This window comes from Saxophila tyrrhenica, assembly GCF_035928015.1.
Source record: "Saxophila tyrrhenica strain CCFEE 5935 chromosome Unknown scaffold_23, whole genome shotgun sequence".
NCBI lineage: Eukaryota > Fungi > Ascomycota > Dothideomycetes > Mycosphaerellales > Extremaceae > Saxophila > Saxophila tyrrhenica.
The window spans coordinates 102,100-129,491 of record NW_027041755.1 but is presented as its reverse complement, the minus strand read 5'-3'; the positions used below and the strand labels follow the sequence as shown (position 1 = coordinate 129,491).

The 27,392-nt window shown below is 56.3% G+C and overlaps 12 protein-coding genes across 12 annotated transcripts; 7 read left to right on the top strand and 5 right to left on the bottom strand.

Moving 5' to 3' along the window:
• Positions 1-426: 426 nt before the first annotated feature.
• Positions 427-2,219, top strand: LTR77_010432 (uncharacterized protein; the record flags this gene model as incomplete). The annotated part of the gene is made up of 2 exons (XM_064807652.1): positions 427-490; positions 544-2,219. 2 exons carry the CDS (start codon positions 427-429, stop codon positions 2,217-2,219), a joined length of 1,740 nt encoding a protein of 579 aa, XP_064654161.1.
• A 673-nt stretch (positions 2,220-2,892) lies between these two features.
• LTR77_010431 (uncharacterized protein) lies at positions 2,893-5,293 on the top strand (the record flags this gene model as incomplete). Its single annotated transcript, XM_064807651.1, has 2 exons — positions 2,893-3,115; positions 3,171-5,293. 2 exons carry the CDS (start codon positions 2,893-2,895, stop codon positions 5,291-5,293), a joined length of 2,346 nt encoding a protein of 781 aa, XP_064654160.1.
• A 187-nt stretch (positions 5,294-5,480) lies between these two features.
• On the bottom strand, positions 5,481-7,269 carry LTR77_010430 (uncharacterized protein; the record flags this gene model as incomplete). The annotated part of the gene is made up of 3 exons (XM_064807650.1): positions 5,481-6,131; positions 6,193-6,698; positions 6,750-7,269. The coding sequence occupies 3 exons, from the start codon at positions 7,267-7,269 to the stop codon at positions 5,481-5,483; spliced, it is 1,677 nt and encodes a 558-aa protein (XP_064654159.1).
• A 438-nt stretch (positions 7,270-7,707) lies between these two features.
• ARG3 (ornithine carbamoyltransferase) lies at positions 7,708-8,835 on the top strand (the record flags this gene model as incomplete). The annotated part of the gene is made up of 1 exon (XM_064807649.1): positions 7,708-8,835. The coding sequence occupies one exon, from the start codon at positions 7,708-7,710 to the stop codon at positions 8,833-8,835; it is 1,128 nt and encodes a 375-aa protein (XP_064654158.1).
• A 231-nt stretch (positions 8,836-9,066) lies between these two features.
• On the bottom strand, positions 9,067-10,134 carry ILV6 (acetolactate synthase, regulatory subunit; the record flags this gene model as incomplete). Its single annotated transcript, XM_064807648.1, has 2 exons — positions 9,067-9,164; positions 9,234-10,134. 2 exons carry the CDS (start codon positions 10,132-10,134, stop codon positions 9,067-9,069), a joined length of 999 nt encoding a protein of 332 aa, XP_064654157.1.
• A 291-nt stretch (positions 10,135-10,425) lies between these two features.
• LTR77_010427 (uncharacterized protein) lies at positions 10,426-12,330 on the top strand (the record flags this gene model as incomplete). Its single annotated transcript, XM_064807647.1, has 6 exons — positions 10,426-10,695; positions 10,750-10,911; positions 11,091-11,112; positions 11,182-11,234; positions 11,300-11,676; positions 11,742-12,330. 6 exons carry the CDS (start codon positions 10,426-10,428, stop codon positions 12,328-12,330), a joined length of 1,473 nt encoding a protein of 490 aa, XP_064654156.1.
• Positions 12,331-12,816: 486 nt separating this feature from the next.
• Positions 12,817-15,593, top strand: LTR77_010426 (uncharacterized protein; the record flags this gene model as incomplete). Its single annotated transcript, XM_064807646.1, has 2 exons — positions 12,817-14,545; positions 14,671-15,593. The coding sequence occupies 2 exons, from the start codon at positions 12,817-12,819 to the stop codon at positions 15,591-15,593; spliced, it is 2,652 nt and encodes an 883-aa protein (XP_064654155.1).
• Positions 15,594-15,793: 200 nt separating this feature from the next.
• On the bottom strand, positions 15,794-18,113 carry LTR77_010425 (uncharacterized protein; the record flags this gene model as incomplete). The annotated part of the gene is made up of 4 exons (XM_064807645.1): positions 15,794-17,276; positions 17,330-17,580; positions 17,635-17,837; positions 17,888-18,113. 4 exons carry the CDS (start codon positions 18,111-18,113, stop codon positions 15,794-15,796), a joined length of 2,163 nt encoding a protein of 720 aa, XP_064654154.1.
• A 379-nt stretch (positions 18,114-18,492) lies between these two features.
• LTR77_010424 (uncharacterized protein) lies at positions 18,493-19,186 on the bottom strand (the record flags this gene model as incomplete). The annotated part of the gene is made up of 3 exons (XM_064807644.1): positions 18,493-18,517; positions 18,571-19,064; positions 19,115-19,186. The coding sequence occupies 3 exons, from the start codon at positions 19,184-19,186 to the stop codon at positions 18,493-18,495; spliced, it is 591 nt and encodes a 196-aa protein (XP_064654153.1).
• Positions 19,187-19,483: 297 nt separating this feature from the next.
• Positions 19,484-20,425, top strand: LTR77_010423 (uncharacterized protein; the record flags this gene model as incomplete). Its single annotated transcript, XM_064807643.1, has 1 exon — positions 19,484-20,425. The coding sequence occupies one exon, from the start codon at positions 19,484-19,486 to the stop codon at positions 20,423-20,425; it is 942 nt and encodes a 313-aa protein (XP_064654152.1).
• Positions 20,426-20,834: 409 nt separating this feature from the next.
• Positions 20,835-21,146, bottom strand: NAT2 (DUF1279 superfamily; the record flags this gene model as incomplete). The annotated part of the gene is made up of 2 exons (XM_064807642.1): positions 20,835-20,992; positions 21,047-21,146. 2 exons carry the CDS (start codon positions 21,144-21,146, stop codon positions 20,835-20,837), a joined length of 258 nt encoding a protein of 85 aa, XP_064654151.1.
• A 2,266-nt stretch (positions 21,147-23,412) lies between these two features.
• LTR77_010421 (uncharacterized protein) lies at positions 23,413-26,189 on the top strand (the record flags this gene model as incomplete). The annotated part of the gene is made up of 5 exons (XM_064807641.1): positions 23,413-23,666; positions 23,903-24,387; positions 24,438-24,538; positions 24,598-24,900; positions 24,957-26,189. 5 exons carry the CDS (start codon positions 23,413-23,415, stop codon positions 26,187-26,189), a joined length of 2,376 nt encoding a protein of 791 aa, XP_064654150.1.
• Between the last annotated feature and the right edge of the window lie 1,203 nt (positions 26,190-27,392).

Genomic DNA, 27,392 nt, shown 5'->3' with positions numbered 1-27,392 from the left:
CGCCACTTCATCGTTGATGTACTGTCGCCGAAATGCAATAGATCCGTCCTGGGTGAGAAGGTCTCCTCGAACAAGGGCTCTGGCAAGTCAGTGGAAGCAAAATAATGTCTAAAGAAGAGATGGAAGCGAGGTGTTCTTGCCAGGATCTCACAGATCTAAGTGATCGACAACCTAATCTCTCGCTTATGCTCCCGATCTCAAAACGCTTGGGCCATTCCCCGATGACGGCTAGATTGGCGATGCTAGCTGCATCGTTTGTCCTTTGGTGACGCGAAGATTGCGAGAGGGAGGGCGGTATATCTCTGGTCATTCGCCTTCTGCGTCGCCTTGATGCGTAGGATTGCACTCGATATCCCTTAGGCGATTGCCATGCCAGACGGAACGAGGCCATTGCTGGAGTCAAACGGATCACAGGCCCGCTACAACATGGGCAAAAGCGTGGAGGACCAGAAGCGCAAGAAGGTGCTGATTGTAGGTGCTGGTGCAGCGGGTAAGTCTTCAAATGAATGATACTAAATGAGTAATTGTTAATTGAGGAGATAGGCATGTCCTGCGCACACCACCTAGCCGACCACCCAGATAAATTCGACGTAACTCTGGTCGACGCTGTCGACTACTGCGGTGGCCAGGCCTTCAGCATCCCCGTCGACAAGGAGAAGACCGGCGCATCGTGGCTGAACCAAGGTGTCCAAGGCGGCTCCTACATCTTCCACCACACCTTGACCATGTTTGCCCGACAAGGCTACTTCGCGGATCCAGTGAAGCTCCAGGTCTCATTCGGCAAGGGGGAGCACTTCTGGACCAACGTCTTTCCTACGCAGATGCTGAAGAAGCACGCAAAGGAGATCCGGAGGTTTTACTACATGCTGAAGATCGTCCGATTTTTCGAAATCTTCTTCGCTCTTCTGCCGATCAAGTATCTGGTCAAGATGTTCCGGTTTAGCGATGAGTTTGCGAACGTGGTGGCGCTGCCGATGGTCGCGCTGTTCCTGGGGACTGGAAACTATGCTCCTGAAGTACCAACTATGATGCTGGAGAGGCTGTGCACGAGTCCGACGTACGGCATGTGGAATCCACCGGACAAGAACAGCATTGCTTCTAATCAACCGCCTATGGTCGTCTTTCCAAACTTCAGCGAGTTTTACGAAACCTGGCGGAAGAACTTGATCAAGCGAGGCGTCAACGTTCGTCTATCGACGGAGGTGACTGGTGTTATCAGGCGAGACAAGAAGGGCGTTGCTGTCAAGGTCATCCAGCGAACTCCAGCCGCAGACTCTCACAATCCCAACTCAGCTTGGGCTACCGAAGACGGAACGAAGACTGATCGGGACGCCGATGCTAAGGAGGTGGTTGAGGAGTACGATGAGATCGTCCTCTGTGTCCTCACAGACACTGCCAAACGCCTCCTCGCACCCTCCATATCCGGCATGGAGAAGCGTGTGCTGGGCTCCGCAAAGTTCGCCAACGACATCACCGTCACCCACCAAGACACGGACTACATGAAACGCCACTACGAGAACTTCTGGAGCGAAGAATACGCCGTCGACGAACTCAACGGCGTCGATATGTCCAAACGCAACGAATTCGCCAAAGATAACTTCAAAGCCATGTACCTCATCCGGATGTACCCCAAGGACCTCACAAAACTCGAAATGTGCTTCGACTGCACCAACTACCAGTCCCAATTCCCGCCCTCCGTGCCATTCGAAAAGCACGTCTTCCAGACCATCTTCCTCAACAAAGAGCGCGACGGCCACCTCTGGACCATCGACGAGATTGACGAGAGCAAGATCATTCGCAAGGACTGGTGGCACCAGCTCTGCCACAGCTTCACGCACTACCTGTTCGTCGTGCCATGGATGTGGCTGTTACAAGGGAAGCGACACACGCGCTTCGCCGCCTCGTGGACGATGGTGAACGCGCATGAAGTGGCGGTGATGTCTGGAATTAGTGCTGCGGTGGATCTGGGCGCGGAGTATCCGCATGATTTGGAGAGGGACAAGTTTACGTTTCTGGCTTGGCGGCTGTATTATCTGCTTGTTTATGGACGGTGGTATAGGAGACGAGCGACTAAGGAGAGCAAGGAGGGAGAGGGCAAGGATTGGGCGACGGGGAATGAGTATGGGAGTACTTATGCTGGGCCGGGGGTGAACGCGGAGGAGGAGAGGAAGATGTGGAAGCAGGAGGTGGAGGCTGGACGGAGTTTGGAGAGCTTTTGAGCGGTTGATGAGATGAGCTTGAAGAAGATATCTTTTGCCACCGTTCAGCGTCTTTCTTTTCTGGCTTAGCAGTCTTTCTCACTCCTGCATGCTCAGCGTGACCCAAGCTTGTAGTCGCCAACTTCCAGGATTATCCGCGCATTGCCCTGCTGCGAGCGTGGCGAGCTAGTGGCTTGGTGGCTGCGTTCAAGTTCACCAAAACTTCAATGTTCGCGAGGGCACAGAAACTTCGTCGCCTTAGAACTCCATCACAGCTGGAAGCAGAAGCTGTTCATGAATATGAGATGTTTTTATGCCACTTCTTATCACAAGCAGTCTTTTCCCACGAGATAACGGTTCTTGCTCCGACAGAGTCTTTTCAATTTGCCGGCACTAGACCAGGTCCCAGCCATCTGAACCTGGAAACGATTCAATGCCAATGCCAATCTGACTTCACCTCCACCTCCGCCTCCGCCCATCCACCCGCCTCAACGGTCTTTCTACATTGCTATTCTCCCCGTAATGAACAGAATATCAATAACATCAATCACGAGCGATGAAATACGGAGAGACTCTCCGGCAGAGGAGCATACCTGCTTGGAGCCATCGTAGGTTCTTTCCAATGGCTTTCGCGGTCACGTCGGCACGCTCCGGGTGGCCGTGGAGCCCTTCCGTATCTCCTTATCCACAGTGTATGCTGATGTCTGTGGGAACAGACAATATCGATTATGACGATGTCAAGCATTTGATCAAAGAAAGGACGTCGCCTGGCTCGGGCAAGTCGATCTCGATACCGGGCCAGGGCGATGAGAAACTCGTTGAGCTTGAGAATACGCTTTTTGCTGTTCTCGCGGATCAGCATGAGCGGATTGATTTGTTTGTGAGGAGTAAGGCTGGGGAGATCAGGAGGCGATTGGGTATGTTCTAAGCAATATGTTCTACGAAAGGATGTGTGATACTGATTATATACAGACCATGCAAAGAAACAGCTAATCCAGCTCTCCACCCGGAGAATATCCGCCGCCGAACACCGCGTACCCATCGGCCGTCTAGAGCGCTACGGCAAGCTTGAAAACGACGTGCTCAAAGCCGGCGACGAGATTAGAAGTCTCGCGCGCTTCACGGGTACTCAGCGCACAGCTTTCCGCAAGCTGCTGAAGAAGTACAAGAAATGGACCGGCTCCTCTGGTCTTGAGGCGCGCTTTCGAGATGAAGTGCTCGATGATCCGAAGAGCTTTACGAAACTGGACCTGGGGCCTTTGCTAGATGAGTATTCGGTGACGCTGCAGGATATTCGGAGTTTGTATGAGACTAGCTTACAGCGGGCGGCGGCGAGGAAGGGCTTTAAGGAAGCCCCTGCTTCTCCTGGACCATCTTCTGTGGATCGGTTGCGGGGGGCTCTGCGCAATGGCTCGCGAGTGGAGTTCGACACGGCTATCGCGACTGTGCCTCTGGGTGAGGAGGGAGAGGTGGCGAACTACTTCGTCCACACGGAGAATGTGGTGGAGCTGCAAATCTCACTACTCCAGTATATGCGGTACTACACCTCGAGGAGTCGCTCAAACTCGACGGCGACACCAGTGACGCCGGCCACGCCTCGAAGGCCGTCAGCTAATACCGAGGGCCAAGATGCGGACTACTCCATGCTTGTCGCCGACGACCAAGCTCGCTTTGCGCAAGACCAGAGCAGACTAACCGTGAATCAGCGCGAGCACGCTTCAGGCGCTCCTCCACAAATGGCTAAGGCCTTGCTTCACTGGAATGAGGCGGAGGATGCGATGGTTTCTATGCGTTCCGGGGCACACAAGACCAAGACGGCAATGCTCAAGAGGAAACAGATCGATTCGTTCTTCGACCGAGACGGCTCCATGCCGAAGCAAGCAGAGGATAAAGATAGCGACGCTCTGCTTGCGGTGCGCAAAGAGCTCCTCAAGGATGCTGCGGTGCGACCGTTGTACAAGATATCGAGCTGTCGCTGCAGGTTCGCTGGGGTGAACGATGGCTCACAGTCGCTCACGCTTGCGACGCTCGACTCGTCCATTTCGATGCAGCGTATCACCAACGGCAAGCCCGATAACGAAGCATCGCAACTCCCGTTCGCTGTGCTTCAAGTACGCAAAGAAGGATCCACGACTAATAATCTTCTCGCCATGCTGGACTCCAGCCACCTCGTCGAGCGCGTTCGCGGCTTTTCTCTCCAGTATCACGCACTATGGCAGACGTGCCGACCAAAGAACATGTCACCTCCATTCTGGATTCCGATGCTCTCGCAGGATATCCGCAAGCTTCCACCACCCGCCTTCAAGCGTAACGGAACCAAAGCAGAAGGAGGCTCTGGCTCGCAATCAGCCACCCAAGGCACGGTCTCCACCAACTCCATCCGCGGCCTGACCGACAGCACCACAGCTGTCGAAACCTCCCGCCCCTCCTCCTCGGTAGTGCAAACAGACCTCTCCACCCCACCCCTGCGCTCCTTCCGCAAGAAACGCCGACGCACCTACGCACAACGCGCTGCAGAGCAGCAGAAATACTGGTCCGAGTACGACAACCCCTCCGACGGCGAGAACACCTCCGACGCCTACGTCCTCTACATCGACCCCAACGAAAAGTCCACCCTCGACCGCCTCCTCGACAGACTCGGCGGGTTCTTCGGCCGCTCATCCGCAGAAGAAGAGGAATCTTTACTGCCATCCCCCTCCACCCCACTAAACGACGACGACACCTCCGACGAAGAAGACACCGCGCCAGCAGCAACCTACGGCACGCTCCCTCGCCCCCTTCCCGGCTGGCCTTCACAACACCACAACGAAGGGCCGCCATTCCTCCCCCAAGTCACCGGCATCTGCTTCTTCGCCTCCCTCTCCATCCTGCTCGTCGCCTACATCCTCGCCACCACCTCCAAACACAAGTTTGTCGCCGAAGTGGACGTGGGCATTATTTTCGCCGTGGCGTGTGGGTTGGCGCTGGCGGTGATTGGGTGCGTGCCTGTTATGCGGAGGGAGGGGGGAAGTTGGGGGAGTTTTGCCGTGGTGGTGGCGGTGGTGACGGGGGAGGTGGTGGGGAGTGGGGGGTTGCTTGCTTGGGTGTTGGGGTGATGTCGTCCTCTCCCCGGGGGGCCGGGTGGGAATTTGGTTGGGAGGGTGGGATGATGTGATGAGCGGTAATGGTACTTAACGTGCGCTTGTGCTTGAGCAAGGCGATCGGTCAGGCAGGCAGGGCAGGATACACTTGGTGCCATGTTCTGAACACCGTTTTGTCTATACACTGTACAAACTACACGCATCACTGCTTCAACTCCACCCCAATACTCCTCAAATACGCGCACCTCTCCCTCTGGTCCCGGGGCACCTTCTCCATCCCCGTCGCATTCGTCCGAAACTCCAACCGGTTCCAATACCCCTCCCCTTTCGTCCAGCGCTGCCACTCCGGACTTCCCTTCACGCGATGCGTGTTCGGGTTGTAGCTTCTGATAAAGCTGGTCCAGTATCCCTGCACCACGGACACGATGGGGTAGTTCACACCGCCGCGCATATAGGAGTCGGGAGCTCCGCCGTTGGTGTTCTCCGGGCCCCAGATGGCGTTCACCTCGATGGTGTGGGAGACGCCATACCCCTCCTTCGCCGCAGGCGGATCAATGACATTCCAACGGTAATTCCAATTCGGCACGCTGCAATTCGCCTGCGCGCCGGAGATAAAGATTCCCGGGCAGATATACCGCGTTTCGCCGTACCCCTTGCTCGCTTCACGCCACGCGCGTCCGGAGTCCGGGAAGGAGGGCGTGCCGGCGATGGGGTAGAGGGAGTTCCAGGTGCGCAGCTGGGAGAGCGTGAAGGAGGGCCATTGGGACTGCAGGAAGGTGTCGGTGTCGCTGAGGTTGGCGGTGGTCATGGGGACGAAGATGGTGCCTTCGTTTGTGTCGTCGCCGCCGATGGCCTGGGTTCGTTTCTTAGTGGGTGGTGGTGGGGGGAAGGGGTGGGGTGGGGTAGGGGCTTACCGGGACTTTGACGAATTTGCCTTGGGCGTAGGCGCGGTAGGTGTAGTCTGTGATGAAGTTGTAATCGAGTGTGGGACCGTACATGTATAGTGGTGGGTCTTGGGCTCCGGGGAAGGGCGTGTTGAAGTTTTGTTCTTGCAGCTCGGTGGCGGTTAGGTTTCGCAGGCAGGAGAGGGTGTCTACAGCGCGCGTGCAGCCCGTGCGGATGACCAGATTGTCGTAGGCGAATTGGTTCTCTTTGACTGTGCGGAGACCTGAGAAGGATTGAGATTCTGCGGCTGTCGCGTGGAAGAGCCCGTCGTCTCGCCCTCCGTAGGCTGTGACTTGGAGATTGACAGACTGAGCTCCAGCACTGTCGCCGCCCATGGTGACGTGGCCGGGATCGCCGCCGAATAGGGAGATGTACTGCTGGACCCATTGGAGTGCGAGTCGCTGGTCTTTCAGGCCGTTGTTGATGCCGCCGTCTGCAAGGACTTCTTCGCCGGCCAGGAAGCCGTAAGGGCCGACTGTAATGAACCATTAGCAAGGCAAAATTCAACGTTCTCAATACTTTTTACCTCTGTAATTGAAGTTCACAACAACAATGTTCATATCACTCGCCATCACCAGTCCAGAACCATTGTAATTCGCATTACTGTTGGTATTGAAGCCTCCTCCCTGGATGAAGAAGTACACCGGCAGCTTCGAACCCTTCTTCGCACTGCTCGGCGCAAAGATGTTCATGTACAAACAATCCTCAGCACTCTCGTTCGTCGGCGGTCCAGCGGCGGTACCAAGACAAATCGGCTTGTACGCATCCGCGTCAACCACACCGTCCTCAGCCAGTGGCGGCTGCGGCTCCCGAAACCTCAAGTCGCCTAATGGAGGTGCCGCGTACCTGACACCAAGCCATTGGGTAACGCCGTTCTTCAATGCTGTCCCGCGGTAAGAAGTGTAGTTAAGATGTACCGTTGAGGATACAGCGAGAACCGGCGGTAGAGCCGTCACGGCAGCGGAGAGGTAGAGGAAAACTCGCATGATGAGGAATGCCTGGAGGAAGAAGAGGGCGAGGTACAGAGTGCGAGACCAGCGGGTCATGGTGTCATTTATACCCCGGGCCTAACATGTGGAGGTTGGAGGATCGTCGGGAGTAGTGCATCGTTCAGGGTTTGAGTGTTCTTCCGTGCTCTGTTGTGATCGAATCTGGTATATGATGGCTGTAAGGCAAGTACAGCGCTGGGGTCGCTTTCTTGTAAGCCGGCGAACCAATATGACTACGGGTGGGACTCTTTGTCGTACTGATGTTGTTCGAGTGTGACGATGGAGTGTCGGATGGAGCGGGGACGTCTCCAGGGACCCATGCGCTGCGCACGAGCTTTCCCCACATCACCCCACATCCACCGAATGGGGAAGGTGTGGAAAGCTTCTGCGTCACCGCCAAAACATTACTCACAACAATTTCACAAAGCCATTGTCACCAACGAACACTACCCTGCCCTGCCTACCCTTCGATCAGCTACATCAGCACCACCAACAATGGCAACCACCCGCCTCCTCCGCCCCTCCACAGCCTGCCTCCGCGCCCTCCACAAACAACAACCTCGATGCCTCCCACACAACCTCCAGCAGTACCGACACAATACCACAAGCACCCCCTCAACCCCCCAAACCTCCCCCTTCGCCCCGCGCCACCTCCTCAGCATCGCCGACCTCACCCCCTCCGAACTCACCGCCCTCATCACCTCCTCGCGCAAACACAAAACCCTCTCCAAATCCGGCGCTCCCTCGCCCCTCGCCTCCTCCCTCCTCGGCCAGACGATCGCAGTCATGTTCGCCAAACGCTCTACACGGACGCGGGTGTCCACCGAAGCCGCTGTAGCGAGCATGGGTGGACATCCGATGTTCCTTGGTGCGGGGGATATACAGCTAGGCGTGAACGAGTCGCTGTACGATACCTCCGTGGTGATCTCCTCAATGGTATCCGCGATCGTGGCGCGCGTGAATGGACACGAGGACGTCGCGCAGCTGGCGAAGCATAGCAGTGTGCCGGTAATTAATGCGCTGAGCGATGCGTTTCACCCGCTGCAGACGATTGCGGATTTCCTTACGATTCACGAGGCGTTTCCGAAAGAAGGCGCGGGGGAAGGCGGAGGGCTGGGGTTGGAAGGGTTGAAGATTGCCTGGGTGGGAGATGCGAATAATGTGCTGTATGATCTTGCCATTGGCGCGGCGAAGCTGGGCGTGACGTTGAGTGTGGCTACGCCGAGGGGGTATGGGATTCCGGGTCATATGCGGGAGGTTATTACGTCCGCTTCGCCGACTTCATCATCAGCGTTCTTGACGGAGACAAATGTACCCGAGGAAGCGCTGAAGAACGCCGATATCGTAGTGACGGACACCTGGATCTCGATGGGCCAGGAGGCGGAGAAGGCGGAGAAGATGAAGGCGTTTGCGGGGTTTCAGATTACGAAAGAGTTGGTGGAGAGGGGCGGGGCGAGGGAGGGGTGGAAGTTCATGCATTGCTTGCCCCGACATCCGGAGGAGGTGAGCGATGAGGTGTTCTATAGTCCGGCGAGCTTGGTGTTTCAGGAGGCGGAGAATAGGTTGTGGGCCGCTGTCGGGGCGCTGGAGGGGTTCGTGGTTAATAAGGGGGTGATTCGGTGAAGGTGGAAGAAGGGAAACAGAAAAGTGGTTCGAAAGGTTGTTGGTTTCGACTGGGGCTAACTGTACATTCATTCTGCCTGGTGCCATGCGCCATCCGCCGAGCGAAGAGATGTGCGACGCCGAACACCACACGCTGCCAAAAGGGATGCCCTGGAGCCTGGTGTCTAATACAGTAATGGCGTGGAAGATAAGCCGAAGAGTCGCAACGGGGAAAGGAAGACCACCCTGCCCCTAGCTTGGCGGTAGAGAGCTGTGGTCCACGACATCTTCCGCCTCCTGCGCCAGTTCTGCGGGAGCGTGTAAGGGTGATCGTGGAAGAGCCATGAGACCTGGACAGCATAGATTAGCATATACCTCTACACAGATAAATAACGAGCTGGCAAGTCTGCAGCACTCACCCGTCCTCGCGCTCTCCAGAATCCCAAACGGCGCAATGAGCTTCATGAAGCTGTCAATCCTGCTAGGCTTCGCCGACACTTCCACGATACAGTTATTCGTACTGATATCCAACACCTTCCCACCAAACTGATGCGCCAGATGCGTAATCGTCTCCAAATGCTGGTGCTTCAGTCTCAAAGCCTCAGACGGCGCCAGATTGCTTGGATGGAAATCCGGAGTCTGCATCGCCTGGTTTCCCTCGCCCTCCCTCGCCTCCGCCAGCTGCTCTGGCGTCATGTCTTCGGCTCCCTGCGCCATCGTCTCCGCGCCCGTCATCTCCCGGTGATGCGCAAGCAATTCGTCGAAGTACTCCGGTCCCAGGGTGCTGATCTTCGCCAGCAGCAGCTCCCGCTGCACCAAGGGAGCAGCCGTGTAATCCAGCACCGCCCACACCGGCACCAGATCCTCCAACTGCCGTCGCGCCTGCTCCACCACCCCGTCCTGTCCTTGTAAGACGATCGTCATACGACTCAGATCCGCGACCTCGGTGCTGCAAACAACGAGTGAGTCGATGTTGAAGCCCCTCGCGGCGAGAATCCCTGAAACGCGGGACAAGACGCCCGGCTCGTTCTGCACGAGGCAATTGAGGATATGCCGGGCGCGAGGCGCGGAGGAGGGGAGAGGGGTTTCATAGAGGATGTTGCTGACGGCTGCGGCGGGGGAGACGGGGGCGGAGGTGTGGGCTGAAGGGAGCGGGGAGATGCGGCGGTGGACGGCTTTGTAGGCTGAGGGGGCGGTTGTGCTGGATTGTCGTGTCGGGTGCAGGGTTGTTCTTATTGTGAGAGAGGTTGTTCTAGGGAGGGCGGATTGGGGGGTGGAGAGGGTGGTGTGGAGGGCGCGGAGGGCGCGTTTGGTGGCCATGTTGGCGGACAGTCCAGGTATCGCAGTCGTGAATGTGATTGAAGTGTGCGTTGTAGGTCAATGGCTTCGTTCACATGCAGAAGAATTGGAGTGTTTGAGAAGATGAGTCGAGCTCCAGACTTCAATCTTCACTTCCTGGGGCTAAACTCCGACAGCCGAGCGGGCTTGGCGCGCGCTAGCTTAATGTCGAGCTTTCTTCGATCGAGTCCGACCTTTACTTCGATCTTCCTCTCTCCACCACCGCAACCTCCCCCCCACCCTACAGACTCACCCGATAGCACTATCGTCGCCATGTCGGACGAGCCGCGCAAGAGGTCGCGCTTCGACCAAGACGAGCCTGAACCCGCGCGCAAGTCTCGCTTCGACCGCCGCTCGCGATCCCCCTCATCCAAGGACACCGAGGCTCGTCGCTCTCGCAGCCCAATCGCGAAGAGCGTCGAGAGCCCCAGCACGAACAAGAGGGATGCGGCAGCTGCTGCGGCGGCGGCGGCAGCCAAGATCAATGCTTCCATCAATGCGAAGAAGGGCGCGCAGCAGGTCGACGTTCCACCCATTCGCAAGGTATGCGCTGAACCACCACTCACATGTATATATTATGCTGACATGCTACCACAGACCGAGTCCCCAGGCGCAGGCGTAGGCGCAGCCAAGTCTCCCTCACAGCCTGGCGGTCCTCAAGAAGACGGCTACACTCAAGACGGTGACTTCATCAAAGATATTGAGGTCAACGACCTGCGCAACCGCTACACCCTCACCAAAGGCAGCACACAGAAGATGGTAAATATCACACCCTTTTGCATGTCCCACTGATACACCCAGCCATCATCTACATCTACATGGGTTTGTTGTAAAAACGAATTGTTAGAGAACAGATTTGGCTCACTTTTGACCCTCACTACAGCCTCCGACGGCAAGCCACCCGATTGACATCAGCTGACCTCACATGTGCTATCTAGATTAAAGAAAAAACTGGCGCTGGTACGACTTCCTCCCTCCGCCTTTAGTGCAAACCACTCGTTTAGGGACGAATTGCTCACGTGTGTAAAGATGTCACGACCCGCGGAAACTACTACCCGGACAAGAGCATGGCCACTCCAGCCGTACGTTTACACCACGCCGACCTGCACTCCAGGGCTGTCATACTCGACGCTAACATTTGCTGCAGAACCCGCCCTTGTACCTTCACGTTACGAGCCGAACCAAAGAGGGCCTCGAGATGGCGATCAAAGAGATCGACGAGCTCATGCAGAAGGACCTCCCCAACCTCATCGACGAGCGCCGCTTCCGCCGCCAGCGCGAACCCGAGCAAGTCGAGCGCGACCACCTTGGTCGCCGCAAGTGGCCAGAGGAGCGCATCCCCGTCGACCTCGAACCGATTCCGGGCTTCAACCTCCGCGCGCAGGTAGTGGGCCAGGGTGGAACTTACGTGAAGTACATCCAGAGCGAGACGGGCTGCAGGGTCCAAATCAAGGGCAGAGGCAGTGGATTCATGGAGCACGATACACAGAGGGAGAGCGACGAGCAGATGTACTTGCATGTTGCGTGAGTAGTCTTCTTTGACACTGAGCACATATTGCAGGGATGCAGGTGCTAATGATAAGTCACAGGAGCCCGGATGCGACGATGGTTGAGAAGGCCAAGGAAATGTGCTTACAACTCCTTGATTCAGTGCGCGAAAACTACGAGTCGTTCAAGCAGCGCCCGCCTCGCAGTGCTGGACCGGATCATCGCGGCGGCTTCGACAACCAGCGTAGTGGTAGTAACGGCGGCTACCAAGGAGGCTACAACCAGGATCGCAACGGCTCGGGCTCTTACGGCGGCAACCCTCAACAAGACATGAGCGGCTACGGCGGCAGCTACGGCGGCACTCCATACCAACAGCAACCAGCATACGGAGCTCCAGCTGGCGGCGCCCAATCCCCGACGGCCCCTGCGCCGGCAATGGACAGTACCCAAATCGCAGCATGGACCGCCTACTACGCCCAGAACCCCGACGAAGACCCGTACAAGCCGTATGGAGGGTACGCGTACATCATGAGCTACTACGCTCAGACTGGCGCAGTCCCGGCCGGTGGTCAGCAAGCAGGCGGGTACGCTGGAAGCCCACAGCAGCAGAACGGTGGATACAATGCTGTACCACCTCCTCCTGGAGCAAGTGAGGCCCCTCCGCCCCCACCGCCGCCACCAGGTACGTGAGTCTTTTTCAAAAGCGTGGTCGTGTTTTGTTGGGAGGGCGGCAGGGCGGCTTTTCAGGATGCAGAGCAGGGGACGGGAGGATTGTTTCAATGGACAGGTGCTTGCAGGCTGCTTGTTCGAATAAGCGATTGTTCGTAGCATGGTAGGTTGTCAACTGGCGGACATTCCTTGCGCTGTGATATAGCTATTTCAGACGATACGAGAATGGATCTCTCTTGCAGGTCTGTGGTGTCTCCACGTGAGCGGCTGCTTATCAGCCATGACGCTTGTCCCGAAACGTCAGCGGGCGCAGTCGACAGGCATTCGCAGCAGGATGCGACACCACTCCTCTTTACACTTCACACTCCCTCAGGCACCAGCATTCTCGCCTCTCGTCTACCTCTCTGTTTCAATGACCTAGCGATATCCCCATCACCGCGCTGTTCGCGAAACTGATAACCACCTCCACCGCCTGAATTGCGCAGTTACGTCATCACCGCCGCCATCATGGCAACCTCACGAGATACCCACGACCAGGACCCAATGGACCGCGAAGAAGAGCAAGAAGACGCCACCGAAACCTCCCCGCTCCTCCCTCCCTCCGACCCGCCCACCGCCCCCGACCAATCCCAACCCCACCGCGAACGCAGCGCCGAGTCTCTCCTCCGCCGCACCCTCTCCGACTCCTCCACCTCTTCCCCCAAAAAGCACAAGTCATGGCGTCAGCGATGGCCCTCCCTCCTCGCGCTAGCGGTGCTGTGTCTGGTCGTCGTGTTGATTATGGTGTTTGCGTTCTTCGCGCCGAATATCGTCGAGCAGTACGCGAAAGAAGCCGCTGTGTTCACGCCGCGGAGTCTGAGCGTGGATGAGTTTACCGGGTCGGGAGTAAGGGCGAGGGTGCAGGGAGATTTCACCCTCGATGCGAGGAGGGTGCATAAGAAGGCCGTGAGGGATTTAGGGCGGTTTGGAACGTGGGTGGCGCGGTACGCAGAGAGCGGGGAGAGCGAGGTCGAGATCAGTCTGCCAGAGTACGGGAACGTGGTGTTGGGGACGGCCAAGGTGCCGAAGGTCGTGGTGGATCTGCGGAACGGGCACACGACTGCTGTGGATGTGCTGGCGCAGGTGGAGCCGGGGCAGAAGGAGGGTTTGAGGAGGGTCGCGGGGGATTGGGTGGAAGGGAGGTTGGGGAGGATGAGGGTGTTGGGAAAGGCGAGTGTGCCGGTGAAGAGTGGGATTTTTGGGTTTGGGACGCAGAAGTTGAGGGAGGAGGTGGTGTTTGAGGAGGGTGATGTGCCGGCTGTGCCGGAGTATGATATTAGGAAGATCAATGTCCATGAGGCGGAGGGCGACGAGGAGGGGATGGAGGCGGATGTTAGGCTGAGCGCGATGAACGATTACCCAATTGATTTCGAGGTGCCCGGACTGGGGTTTGAGGTGTTGGTTGATGGGTGTGTGGATAGCGATCCCTACATCCATGTTGCAAACGCGAAGACGGACGAGACGCACGTTCGACCGAAGCGAGAGGTGGAGTTGGACGTCACGGGTATGGTGCGAAAGCTGCCAGATGTCCTGACACAGGACTGCCCGGACTCCGACAAGTCACCCCTCGACACCCTTCTCGGCAACTACATGCGTGGCAAGGAGAACACCATCTACGTCCGCGGTTCGAAGTCGCCTTCTAAAGACACGCCTAGCTGGATCACTGAACTGATCCGCGACATCGTCGTTCCTGTCCCTCTTCCAGGCAAGAGCATGGGGCATCTCATCCGCAACTTCACACTCGCAGACACGCACTTCAGCCTTCCCGATCCCTTCGCCGATCCGGACGCACCAGAGTCGCAGCCCAGGATCTCAGCCAAGGTGCAGGCTCTGGTCGCTCTGCCGGAAGAAATGAACTTCAACATCTCCGCCAACCGCGTGCGAGCCGATGCAGATGTTTACTACAAGCACAAGAAACTCGGCAACTTGGACCTCCACCGCTGGCAGCCTGCGAACTCCACACGAGTAGAAGGCACAAAGAAAGAAGGACCAGGCTTAATGGTCGAGAGCATAGTCGACAAAGCCCCGCTGAACATCACGGACAACGACGTGTTTGCGGACGTGATCCAGGACATGGTGTTTGGCGACAAAGGCGTCGTGATGCAGATCAAGGCCGATGTGGATGTAGAGGTCGAGACGGCGCTGGGGGAGTTCAAGGTCAGGAGGATTCCGGCCGAGGGGGAGGTGCCTGTTAAGCGTAGGTCTTCTTGATCTCCTCTCGCCTTTTACCATCCTTCAGTCCGCATACGTGCGGGCGAGGGTTGGCAGGCGTTGTACAAATAGAAATGAATAGATAGGCTAAAACCCGTCCTTTCTCCCTAGCCATCTCCTCCTCGCCTTCTCCACCCTCCCACGGCGCTCCGTCCAACTCCACATCCAACGACACGGTCTCGATCGGTGGCGCACTCAACCCCAAGATCGTCGACCTCCACATCCTCTCCACCACTCCGTCCTCGCTCACCTTGACCGCTCTGCTGAACCTCACGAACCCAACCCCTTATACCGCGACGATACCGTATCTGGACCTGCATATCATGAAGAACAACTCTTTACTCGCCAATGCTACGTTACGGGATACCACGATCGTGCCGGGGAATAACTCCAACATTTTAGTAGAAGCGACGTACGATCCTCTGACGCTGGGCGGCGAGGAGGGGAAGAAGGTGGGCAGGGAGATGCTGAGCCAGTACATCTCCGGCTGGAACACGACCGTCACGATCAAGATGCACGAGGGTTCGATCCCGACTCTACCGGGCTGGGGCAAAGTGCTCGGCCGGTTTGGAGCAGAGGTCCGGGCGCCGAGGTTGGGTGTGCCGCACCATGGCTCCTCCTCCCCGGGAGACGGCGACGAGGAGGACGATGGGAAAATGCACTTCATCTCCGACGCCACCATGCATCTTCTCACCTCCACCGCGACCTTCACCCTCCTCTCCCCGCTCCGCCACAGCACCCTCATCATCGAGAACCTCGACGCCACGGCCTACTACCACGGCGACAGCGTCGGGCACATTCAATATTCCATCCCCTTCGCGGTTCCACCGGTCGACAGCGAGGGGAACGGCGTGCAGAGCCCCCGGTTGCCTGTAGAGTGGAGTCTGGGCAGCGTGGGGTATGAGGCGGTGAAGAACGCGTTGGGGGGGACTTTGAAGTTGGGGGCGAGGGCGGAGGTGGGGGTGCGGTTGGGGGAGTGGAGGGAGGGGGTTTGGTTTGAGGGTGGGGGGATTGGGGCGAGGGTGAGGCTTTGATGTACTTGTTGTTTGGGAGGGGAGAGGGCGGATGGGGGGTGTGTATAGTTGGAGGTGGTGGTGGGGAATTGATGATATATATATATATATCAAGCAAGATTATCTTTGTAGCTATCGAAAAGGTTTGTAGAGATCGCTTGTCGTTCCTTTCGGATACAGGCTGGCTCACGGAGACGTCGCTGCGTGTGCTGAGTGCAGCGTCACCGCCTCACACTCCGTCTCGCACCAGCAGCAGAAAAGAGGTCGCGAGAAGAGCCGAGCATGGGTTCGAGAGGACGAGCAACGCCCCGCTGTGAGCCAACTCCACGAACGCCGTGGATTTGAGACAATGCGTAGTCTTGCCCGGCAGTTGACTGTATTGGACGATAGTTGGAGGGTGGGAGCAAGATGCGTTGCTGGTTCCGCTGTACTGGAGGTGCCATCGGTGCCCGTGGCGATGGAACTTCAGGGCGGTGTAAAAACCTCTGCAAACCTTGCTGGGCACGAGCATTGCTGGGCGGTGGAGGGACATGCAGATTCCCACGGACAAGATCCGCAGCAGCCGGCCGTTCGTAAGAGCGATATAGGCGGTCGTTGGACGGTGGCCGGCCCACTCTCTCTGTTGGCGGACGATCGAATCGTGGGTTACTGAAAGCGCTGATACCCGCCGAATAATATCCTGCAGCAGCATCGCTAGGCAACTCATCGACTGGTCTGGCAAATCGTGCTCCTGCTGGCGGGCGTTGGAAAGGCTGCGCGCGGACTGCTGTCGACCCACGCTTGAAGAAAGGACTGATGACCGAGTTTGCTGGACGGGCTTCTATGTGCCTCTTGCGTGGGGAAGGTGTTGCTCGAACTGATGGGCGCTCAGCGCTCGGTACTCCATCGCGCGAATAGTCGTAACTGTGTTTTGGCACACGATTTCTGTACGCCGGATTGTGGTGGAAAGGTTGCGGATTCTGGTCTTCTCGTCCAATGTCGCCGTGAGCAGTCAAGTCATAGCCCCGTCCATCTTGGCCGCTGAAGCGATATTGTGGTCGTGGCGGGGAGTTGATGGATAGTCTTGAGAATGGCTGTACGCCATGTATCTGACCCTGAGCTCCCATACCATTCTCCTTGGGATGGTGAATAATGTCAGACTCCCGGTCCAAAGGTCGGCGCGCATTGCTTTCTTCAGATTGCCACGGGCGAGATGTGTGGAAGGACTGTGGCGCATGCATCGTAGCCTGGTTATGCTCGCCATGATCTCGGATGCTGGGATAGACGGCTGATTCGGTGTTCCGAGGAGCTGGCATAGCACGGCCAAAGGTGGAAAGTCGGGACGCTGGAGGCTCGTGGCTTCCAGGACCAGCAGGAACCGCCGGTCGTACGGCGTTCAGTCTAGGAAGCGGAGGTGGCATGAGATCGCGACTGGACCCACGAGGTCGATGGACATCCGCTCGCTGAGGAAGGGACTGCACGTCGTCGAAATGCTCACGTTTCCGTTTCCGCGCTGAGGAAGAGTTTTCGAGCTCGATTGCCTGCCGAACTGGAGGTCGGATCGTGGGCGAAGCGCCTGGTTGTGCCGGGGGCAGGTCGTTTCCAGCAGGGTGTTGCTCGCGAGGGTGCTTCTCATCAGCGCCAGAATATGGCTCGAAGGTATACTGAGGTTCCGGGACGTCGTAGCCCAGATGGCGGAGCTGCCCTCGAAGGATGCGGAGCTCTCTGCTGCCGGTCAGCGAGCGCATCCATCAAACAGGTGGAGAGATGTATAGTACTTCGCCATATCGCCCATCCGATCCAGATAATGACTGATCATGGGCTTCCGCCCCTCCCACTTCTGTAGCTGCCGCTCCGATTGCTCAAGCACCTGCACTCGTTCTTCCAACTTTGCGACATTTGCCTGGGCTAACCGTCTGACCTTCCGCTCTTGCGAGTGAGCTTTCTCGGATGCATATAGCTTGCTCTCTGCCTGCTTCCAATGTATCCTCGCTTTGCGTGCGTAATGCGACAGAGCCACATATTGAAACTGGACAAGCGTATCAGCGTTGATTAGCGTTCGCACGGCCAGCAACCTACATACCCGGACAGCGCTCATTCCAGGCACACTCGTATCGAGTTTCATTGGTGGGCATTGAAACCACTCGATGGGTATGGCGGAATCATACTGACCTTGTTCTACGCCGCGCAGGCTGTACAGCTCCTTCGGTCGTTTGTCGCCGTTGTCCTCGATGCACGTTGGGCACAGTGCTTTAGGAGCCTGGTCTTGCGGATGGAAGGGAATGGCTGTGCGTGTGTCAGTGTTGAAACCGCGGTCACTCACCGCAGGCACATACCACCATCCTCGAAGTGCTTTGAGCAGCTCACATGGGAGCATTCCGCTATCCACATCTTCGTGACTATGCCATCGTCTTCTCCAGAGCCACTGTGGAATCCATGGTTGCTCTCCACCGTCGCGTAGACCTCGGAAGGGGTGGCCTGGCAGACGCCGCAGCTGAAGATGATCTCTTGTATTGGTACTGCATCGCGGGCAGTGTTTGGGTGAGGCGCTGCCTCCGCCATGACCTCCTCTCAGCCCAGTATTGCGGCGTGTGTTGCTGAAGTTGCAAATAGGAGACGTGAAGTGAAAATAAGCTTTCACGCGTGTCCGGCAGAATCGGAAGGTGCAACCTGCGCGCGACATGGCGAGCTCTCTCATCATTGCGAAGAGCGCCGAAGGACAGAGAGCATAGCGCACATTCCTTCTCGCGCATCTGCAACAGCCATTGAAGGCATGCCTGTCGCAAGCAGCGCATGGCTCAACAGCTCTAAGCACCCCTACAAATACCAAGGCCTTGCCTTACCTATCAGCACCTCGACACATGAATGAAAGAGAAGTCTACCAGCCGTTTGAACTGTATTCATGTGAGCCCTATGTACATCGTTCGCTCCTTCGCAACCTCTAGATGAACGTTCGGCAAGGGTAGCTGGTGAATGTTAGCACACAAGCGCATCTGAAATGTTCAACAGCAAGACTCACGTATCAGGATATGGCTGCTCATCCATGACCGTATACCGCTTATCCTGAGGATGCAGAGATGGAGGCATCGGAGGCATGCCATTCGCCGCAAGCACCCCCTTTGAAGCGCCCTTCTGCTTCTCGAAAAACTGACTCAGCCCTCTCTCACCCTCCTCCTTGACCTCCACCAACTGCTTGTTGCCCGCATCTCCGATCTGCAACACCTCTTCATTCGGCTTCGCGGCCGAGCCCACGCTCAACAGCGCAACCACATCCGGCTGGTTCACCACTGATAGCTTCGGGTAGTTTCTTCGCACATCGCGTTTCCAGTATGGGTTGTCTGCAATGTCTGCGGCGGGCACGGTGGTCGGGTCGTCGTAGTCTTGTGGCTTGTTGCCGGCGGGCGGGGGGTTGCGGTAGTGCGGGTTCATAGGTACGCCAGTGGATCGTTTGGGGTCCACGGCGAGGAATTGGTTGATTCTTGCCCAGATGCCTGTCGGTTGTACCGTGTATTTCTGCATTCGTTAGCTTGCAAGACCATCGTTGCCATCGTCGGGCCGTGTACCTTGAAGCCAGATACGGAGGCGAGGTTCGCGGCGGCCTGCAGTACCTCCTTGGGTCCCTTGCCGGTCGCCATGCTGTCGGCGGTGTCGCGCTACTACTCGATGTGTCGGTCAAGTGTTGGTAGTGATCCTGGTGGCCGATGTCTTCGGACTCTAGGTGAAGCCCTAGACATGCCAAGAAAACCACCCTTCGGCCGACCTTCCAGATGTGTCTGCATTCACTCATTCACTCCACTTCATATGCCCGAGCTCTATATAGCGTTGACTGTCTTCACTTCATCTCAAGAAGGACAGGCCATCAAGCGCGATTCAGAACCAATAACTGTGATTTTGGCAAAAAGGCAGACCATCTTAAACATAGCTATGCCAACATGAACGAAGACAAGATGACATCTCGACTAGCAGCATTCCGACCTATGGTGACAGAACTTGGAACAGCTTTGAAAGACTTCCAGAACTCACAATCGAATTTCCGTATCTTCAAGACTGTCTACCCGTCTTCCAGACAACCGCAGAATCCGTCGTCACCAAAAGGAAACGATGACGCTCCAAAGACCATCTTCATCCTGGACTCCTCCTTCAATCCGCCTTCGATAGCACACCAGATCCTCGCACAGTCCGCGTTGAAGAAGACCGCTTGCCAGAACTTCCCGGGACCGTACCGATTGCTCCTTCTATTCGCCACGGTGAATGCCGACAAAGCACCATCAGCAGCTTCATTCGACCAACGACTGGCTTTGATGTCGATCTTTGCAGGAGATCTGCTCGAAAGCCTCAAGCAGAAATCAGACGAGTATCATGCTGTCCCTGTCGATATCGGCGTAACGACTGTTCCATACTACACCGACAAGTCAGCCTACATCGAGAAAGAAGGCCAAACGTGGTACCCTGGGAAGCCAAAGCACATCCATCTGGTAGGCTTCGATACCCTCACGAGATTCTTCGCTGCAAAGTACTATCAGAAGTTCGATCCGCCGTTCTCCGCACTGAATCCATATTTTGACGCCGGCCATCGACTTCGGGTGACTCTGCGGCCAGACGACGAGTATGGTAGTGTCGATGAGCAGCGAGCGTATGTGCAGAGGCTCGCAGACGGCGAGATGGAGAAAGATGGCGCGAAGAGAGAGTGGGCTTCGCAAGTCGAGCTTATTCCTCCTAATCCGCGGGTAGGTGTGAGCAGCACAAAGATTCGAAGGATGGCGAAGGCGCAGAAGTGGGATGAGGTTCAGGAGCTTATGATGCCAACAGTAGCGGAGTGGGTGAAGAGTGAGAGGCTGTACGATGAGGATGATAGGGGTGCAAAGATGGCGTAGCGCAGACACGATCTTGCCCTTTCATCAACAACATCATCATCAATCGCCCATCAGAGCTTCCACTTGTCGTACAGCAAAGCGTAGCATGTGGATCCCAGATGCTGCAAGAACCTGAGCAGGCTCTAGGAGCAGCCGGAAGCCTGCGGAATCCGTTCTTGAGAGAATCTTCTACAGTAAATCAGCAGCGTGCGCGGGCAGAGCTGTGGCGCAAGGCGTCTTGCAAAATGTACACGCCCCAACGGCATATAGCGAGATATTGCGTGTATAGAATAGGTGTCAGACGACCACCTGAATGTTGTACATCTAATTATTTCAAGTAGAGTGTCTCCGCCTCCTCTAGGTGTGCGCCAATCGCTCAAAATGCAAAGTAGGGTGCTGCGAAATATCGTACACGTGGAATGCGAGTCGATCACTTCGACTTCGGAGGTTTGACTCGAGGCCCAATATTCCAGCCCCATCCTCTTAACGTCTTGACGATCTTGGGGGTGACCGCAGCGGTGAGTGGGACTCGAATGAAGATGAGGGACTTGTGCACGCCGTAAGCGAGCAGCAGCTGGGTCCAGATGCCTTCAGCAGGTCAGCATTGCAAAAAAGTGTATTGGAGTATGAGGCAGCACATACTTGCGTTCTCCTTGATCTTGTGCCCTTCTATGTCCACCGCACGGCTCTCCCTCGCCTCTGCTTCTACAGCTTCCACTGCAGGCTCAGCGGTGGGAGACATGCTCGGGACCACCATGCCAACGAGACTCCAGAAACCGTTGACTATGGCGTGCTCCGCTTCCCCTATCCGATCAGGTCCGATCAACCTCACTGCCAGAAAGCAGAATGGAAAGTCCAGCAAGGACAAGCCAAAGTATACTCCGACCGCTGCCCAGCCATACTTCTTTGAAAGCTGCTTGAACCGCTCTCGTATTGACTGAGGAGGCTGTCTAATCCCCGCCTGCGGTATGGGCGGGGAGCTTTTGCTGGAGTCGTGCCGTATGCGCTGTCGAGGCTTTACTCTCCATAACGGTGCGCGAGCTGCTGGCGATTTTGGTAGGAGTTTGGCGGATGATATTGATCGTACTGAAGGTCTGGCTGCTTCAGACAGTGGCGTATGCGAGAGAAGTGGTAGCCGTGTTTGCGTAGGTCCAGGTCGTAAGGGCGAGTTACGAAGTGCTGCTAGGAAGACTCGACTCCTCAGCATCTCAGCACCGTCGGTAGATTGTTATTAGAGACTCTTTCAATAGGTGACGTTGTCAGGCGCATGCAGCATGCTGCATCGACCAGATTTCTGGAAGACGCGCATCATCCGACAATGCCAAGCTCTTTCGGTCTGTTCCGAGCCCGACGTTGCTGACTTGGTTTGGTTGATCGCCGGTAGGGTTCTTCGAATCTTCGCCAGAGCTTGATGACACCCACCCCGCCGTTTCAGCTGCCGTGGTTGAACCATGGCTCTGCCAGCCACGGGCCCGAAGTTGGACCTTTGGAAACGGGGAAACCCCTGGAAACTTTCACGTGCGAGTGGACCGACCCCTTGGCTGACATCGGTTGCACGAGGGGGCTTGAGGGGCCATCAGCATGATAGCTTGCATGGTCTGCCACCGCCCGGAATACATCGGTCTTCAAGCCGCCTCCACGCTAGCTCACAGACGAGGGAGCGCGTGACTGATGTTCACCACATCCCGTCCTGCTCGGCGTAGTGAGAAAGTGGAGAGATGGCCTTCACCGCCATCAAGTACTCTCCACACCCAGCGCTTACGACTAACTCCACCTAACGTGCCCAGGGATACCGAGGCAATAGCGGCTCATCGAATTGTCAGAGTATAAGGTAGTCCCGCACTGGACTGTCTGCTGTTATCGCGCAAAGGCGGCTAAACGCGCTTAACAAAGTATGCAGCATCCAATCTCCCATCAAAACCAATTTCCAAGCGAGCCACATACATACATGTACTCGGTACCTGTGGACAGGTGTGGCACCGAGGCTGTACCTTGGCGGAGCGTTGAAGCCCGGGGCTCCGCCGTAGGCGTCTGCATAGTATGTCTGTCGAGGGCAAGAGTAACCGCTGGTGTACGGAGTACGGTTGAATGAGGCGGTATCTTGCGCTTCTAGGCGTCATCCGACCATGATTGTATCTGCCGAGTCGCGGTGATAGACGTCAAAGCCACAGCATACTTTGTGGTAGCCCAAATCGATGGCACAGATTCGGCTCGATTTAGGTACATCAAACTCAAAAACGCGAGAGTTTGCCATGTGGTGCGGCTCGTCAGCGAAGATGTGGGGGTCGAAGACGAGAAGAAGAAACCCTGCCGTTTCGAAACTTTGCACGAACTCTGGCCGGTAGAGCACCGAACCAAAGACGCCACTGCCGGCCACGCCGGGACTTGAGCTGCAGCCGGAGAAGGCTGTCTCTGGGTGAAACCGATCACACAGACGAGATGCCATTCAGAAGACCCTCCCATTGATTTGCTGTGTCCGTTCCACAGCGAGCGTGGTACTCTCGTACTTCTCGCTGTCGGCTAATTGCATCAGACCCGTCTTGTGGTTTTATCCATCCAGGAGTCAGTATCAATCAGAGGTTAATCTTGACTCGTGCAGTACACGTAGCTCTGAAGCTCTACTTCTCTGGGCGGCAACGTGCTAACCGCAGGCTTCATCTTGCTCCGAACCTTCGTACGTCTGCAGCCACTCAGGGCTGGGTCGTTCCACAGGCCACCAAAGCCATCCGGCTGCCGAATCTTGCGCGCCCCAGTGCGGCTTGGGTGGGATGAGAGAGCACATAGAGCGAATCGCGAAACATATAAAGTGCGACGGCCTAGGGTGAGCATCCTCCATCCCATTCACGTGTCAGGTCCTTCATCATCTACCGGTCTTACCTCATACGTATCGTTGTACTGGGCTACTTCAAGGCAGCGTTGCAATGTACACAGACACTGCATCTTCCTCACCGTCTGTCCCATACCCAAGCCCACCTTCATCGTCACCCTTCGACAACAACGACGACATCATGAGCAAAAGCACATCCAACGTTGACGGCGTAGGTAACCTGACTTACCAAAGAGCCATTGATATCGCCCGCAACACCGAAGGCGAACTCGATCCCACTGTCAACAACTATCTGGAAGGCGCCATCACCGACATCTGGAACCGGGTGAACGAGCAACAGAGCACTTACGTCCTCACCAAGGACGAGTTCGCCGTCTTCAACTACTACATCAGACGCTTTGAAGGCTCTCCCATCGCTGAGCAAGCCATAGACCGGTACTGGCGCGCAACTGTTGAGCACTCCGCTTCAAGGCGCTGATCTCGCGGGGCATCTTCGTCCCCTTTCTGCGTTGGTGCGCGATTGGCTGGGCACGAGCAGGAGAAGATCCTTACCGTTTGTACCGAAAGGAAGAAAAAATGCTCAGTGGTCGGCACTCGCCCTGCAGCCGAGACCAAGCTACGCTCCCGTGCGAGAAGCTGACCGATCCGATCGGATCTTCGCAAAACTGCAGGACTCGAGCGAGCGTGGGGGAAGGCGTGAGAGGTGCCCATCCGTCTATGGGATCTCGCCGCTTGCGCATGGGTCAAGCTCTGCTTACAGGAACCACACTTGTCATCCTCTTGCTTGTTTCCTACAACACCTTCCTGCCGCGGTCGACCGTCGATAGCGGACTTCCCTGGCCCTCAAACTCTCGCGCGGCCCCAAGGTTACCTCCAAACATCCCCAAGTCCTTGCTCGAGGTGTTCCAGGTCTATCCTCCAGTGCTTGCGGTCAGTCCTGACAAGGCACTGGAGATTACCGACGGCTCTTCCGATTCCGCAGTCAAGGTGGTGGACAGTGCCAACCATACCCGCACCCACGTGGAGGTCGAATACTCCTTTGCAAACTCTTACGGACAGCCGTTTGTAGGACATTACACGCCACCAGCATGTTCCTTCAATCGAGTCACCTGGAACCTGACTGTGGTTTCCGCTGGTAAACAATTCGATCGCCTCGGTAAGTCAGCTGAGAGAGTATCTGTGCTGTTCGTCCATCGCTGACCACAGCATTTCCCCGCAAAGGCATCGTCTACCTTGGTGATGTCGAAGTATTCCGCACCAGTACAGCCGAACCAACACCCGACGGGATTCGTTGGACGTATCTGAAGGTCGGTCAAGAGACGCCCAATACAATCCGCCTGTCCAAGACTGATCCGAGGATACACAGGACATGACGAGCTACCTGTCACTCTTCAAGAAGGAACAAGAGATCATCTTCGACTTGGGAAACCTCATCAACAACGTCTACACTGCCCCTTTCAACGTCACCTTGACAGCTTCATACTTTACGGCTTCCGACTCGATTGTCCCGGCAGATGTTATTCTGCCTGTCTCTGCCGGTCTTGGGCCTCGGGGCAAGCCCAGTGTCTTCACGGTCCCACCCAACACCGCTTCCAGTGTCCTCACCTTGCCGCAGAACGTGAAAAAGGCCGTCTTTACTATCGCGGCAACAGGCCAAAGCGAAGAGGAGGTAAGAGGATGCGAGCCTTGTAGCGTCATTTCGGACTAGGCTGATCAACTCCGTAGTTCTGGTGGAGCAATGTCCTGCAGTCCGACATTGACACCTACCATGGCACCGAGCTATACGGCTACTCCGCTTTTCGCGAAGTGCAGCTCTATATCGACGGCATGCTCGCAGGCGTTGTGTGGCCATTCCCAGTCATCTTCACTGGCGGAGTGGTGCCCGGGCTGTGGCGTCCCATCGTCGGCATTGATGCCTTCGACCTGAAAGAGGACGAGATCGACATCACACCCTTTCTTCCGCTTCTGTGCGACGGCAAGGCACACAACTTCACGATCAGAGTATCTGGGCTCAATGACGACGGCCATGGCAAAGCATCGCTATCGGAGACCACAGACAGCTACTGGCTTGTGACTGGCAAGGTGTTCGTGTGGCTGGACAAGGAGGGCCACATCACAACCGGTTCTGGTCCGACAAGGCATACCCCGGCACCCGTATTTGATGTTTCGTCATCCATCCGCCGAGGGGCCAACGGTACGAATGGAACGCTGTTGTACCACGTCAATGCCCACCGGAGCCTCTCATTCCACTCTGAGATAGCTCTATCACACGGAAGAGAGGCAGCATTTTGGCAGCAAGATCTGTCTTTTTCCAACTTTGGCAACTTCTCAGACGGGGCCAACGTCGACATCAACAACCAGAACACGCATGGTGTCGACATCTCTTCTAGTGGTTACATGAAGACCTACGACTATCCACTCTACGCTTTCTCTGTCTTTGCAATATATGCCGACAACATCTCGATTACCGCGAATGTTAACCGTGGCAAGGAGGTGAAGACGCTTGGCCAGCCCGTCTTTCCCACAGGTCTGGAATCTCTCTCACCTACTGAATACAAGACCCCTCATCCGCGTTTTGAAGGCGCATGGCTTTCTACAACACAGAACGGTAGTGCGACGTATCTCGCCAACGAGACGTCGTCCAAGTCATTCTCCTTCGGAACCACCGCGCAAGACTTTACCTTCACTGGCCTGCGGGTTAGCGAACGCAAGAACTCTCATGATTTTCCTCCAATCACAGGCAGCAAAGAGTTATTCCACCGCTACGTCAAGGCGGTCAACGGCACGGTGATCGAGGACGACCAGGCTCTACTTGGGGATTCATTCGGACGGCCCTATCTCACCGCCCAGCCTGGAGCCGGACACAACTTCCTACTCACGAACATACCCGGTCGAGGAGGGAATTGGCATGGTAGAATGGACCGTCATGGTCGCGGAGGAGGACCAAGAGCAGCGTAGAGCTTCTGCCACGAAACTTTGCTTGTCAGTCGCAGTCGCACCCTTCCACCGAGCTGGGCAGCAAGGATTGGTAGATGCAGCTACTTCTCGAGCTATAGGCATACTGAATAGCTCATGGTGTTTACTTTTAGCTCTCTCCGCATGTATGCAAGCCATCCTCCAATCACCCTGTCGTCCTCGTTGGAGCATGACAAAGCTGACTGCCAAGTGAGCAGTCCAACTTGCCTCACTGACTTTGGCTAGTGAGGCTAAAGTTCGCGCTACAGATCTGCATGGGAGAGCATAACCTTATATGCAGAGAGTTTGACCACGCCAACCTTACCATCCCACGAGCTCGCGTCATTCTTCGGTCCTCCCGGGGGCTACGAGGTATGTATCGTGAGGAACCCTCCATGGGATCGACAGACATTGGGTCCGCATATCCATTCGGCCAGGCCAATCCTCGGCTCGAAGACACCGGCGAAACGTCGACTCGAAGGGGCGCCATACCTCTCTTACGCCACTCGGAGGAGACACTGGATGTCAGCACACCAGCCTCAAACTCAAACCAGTGAGCTTGATCTTGGTACGGTGGAGGCACACCGGATCGATCATACCTTCTTCCGTCTACACAGTGTGATTAAAAATTGCTCTCGCGCGTCAGGCGTCGAAGAAACTGGTTTCTGCTGCATCGAAAGCAAGTTGACGACTCTGAAATGGAGAAGAAACTCCAAAGGCGTCTGGTGGCGTGCTCGAATGGTGCTTGGCTCGGCACGTTTCATCCGGAGATCGTAGGGCTCTGGATCGGAGGGATGTGGGAGTAGGACGTGAGGTCTGGTCTGGACTATCTCTTGCTGCTGGTCGATCAGATGGACTGCACTTGTCGCTCCGAATATTGACTGGTGCATCGAGCAGTATCATGGGCTACGAAGGTACAGACGCGTGACTCGAGGCCTCCAGGATCGCTACGTTCACACGGCCATCCCGAACGCTACGCTACCATCGACGGATTCCAGCTTGCGGTACTTCGGCGTGGAGGCTACGGTTGCGAGTCCGCCTGATGATGATGGATACCTGCAGATGGGTCTGGCCGTACCCGACGGCATAATTCAGGCAGAGCAGATCCATCAAAGCAATGCCCGAGAACGGAAATTATGGGGCTCAGAGAGCCCTTTACCCACTCCTTCCATGAGCATGGAGCGCAAGACTCGGGGCGGTGACTGT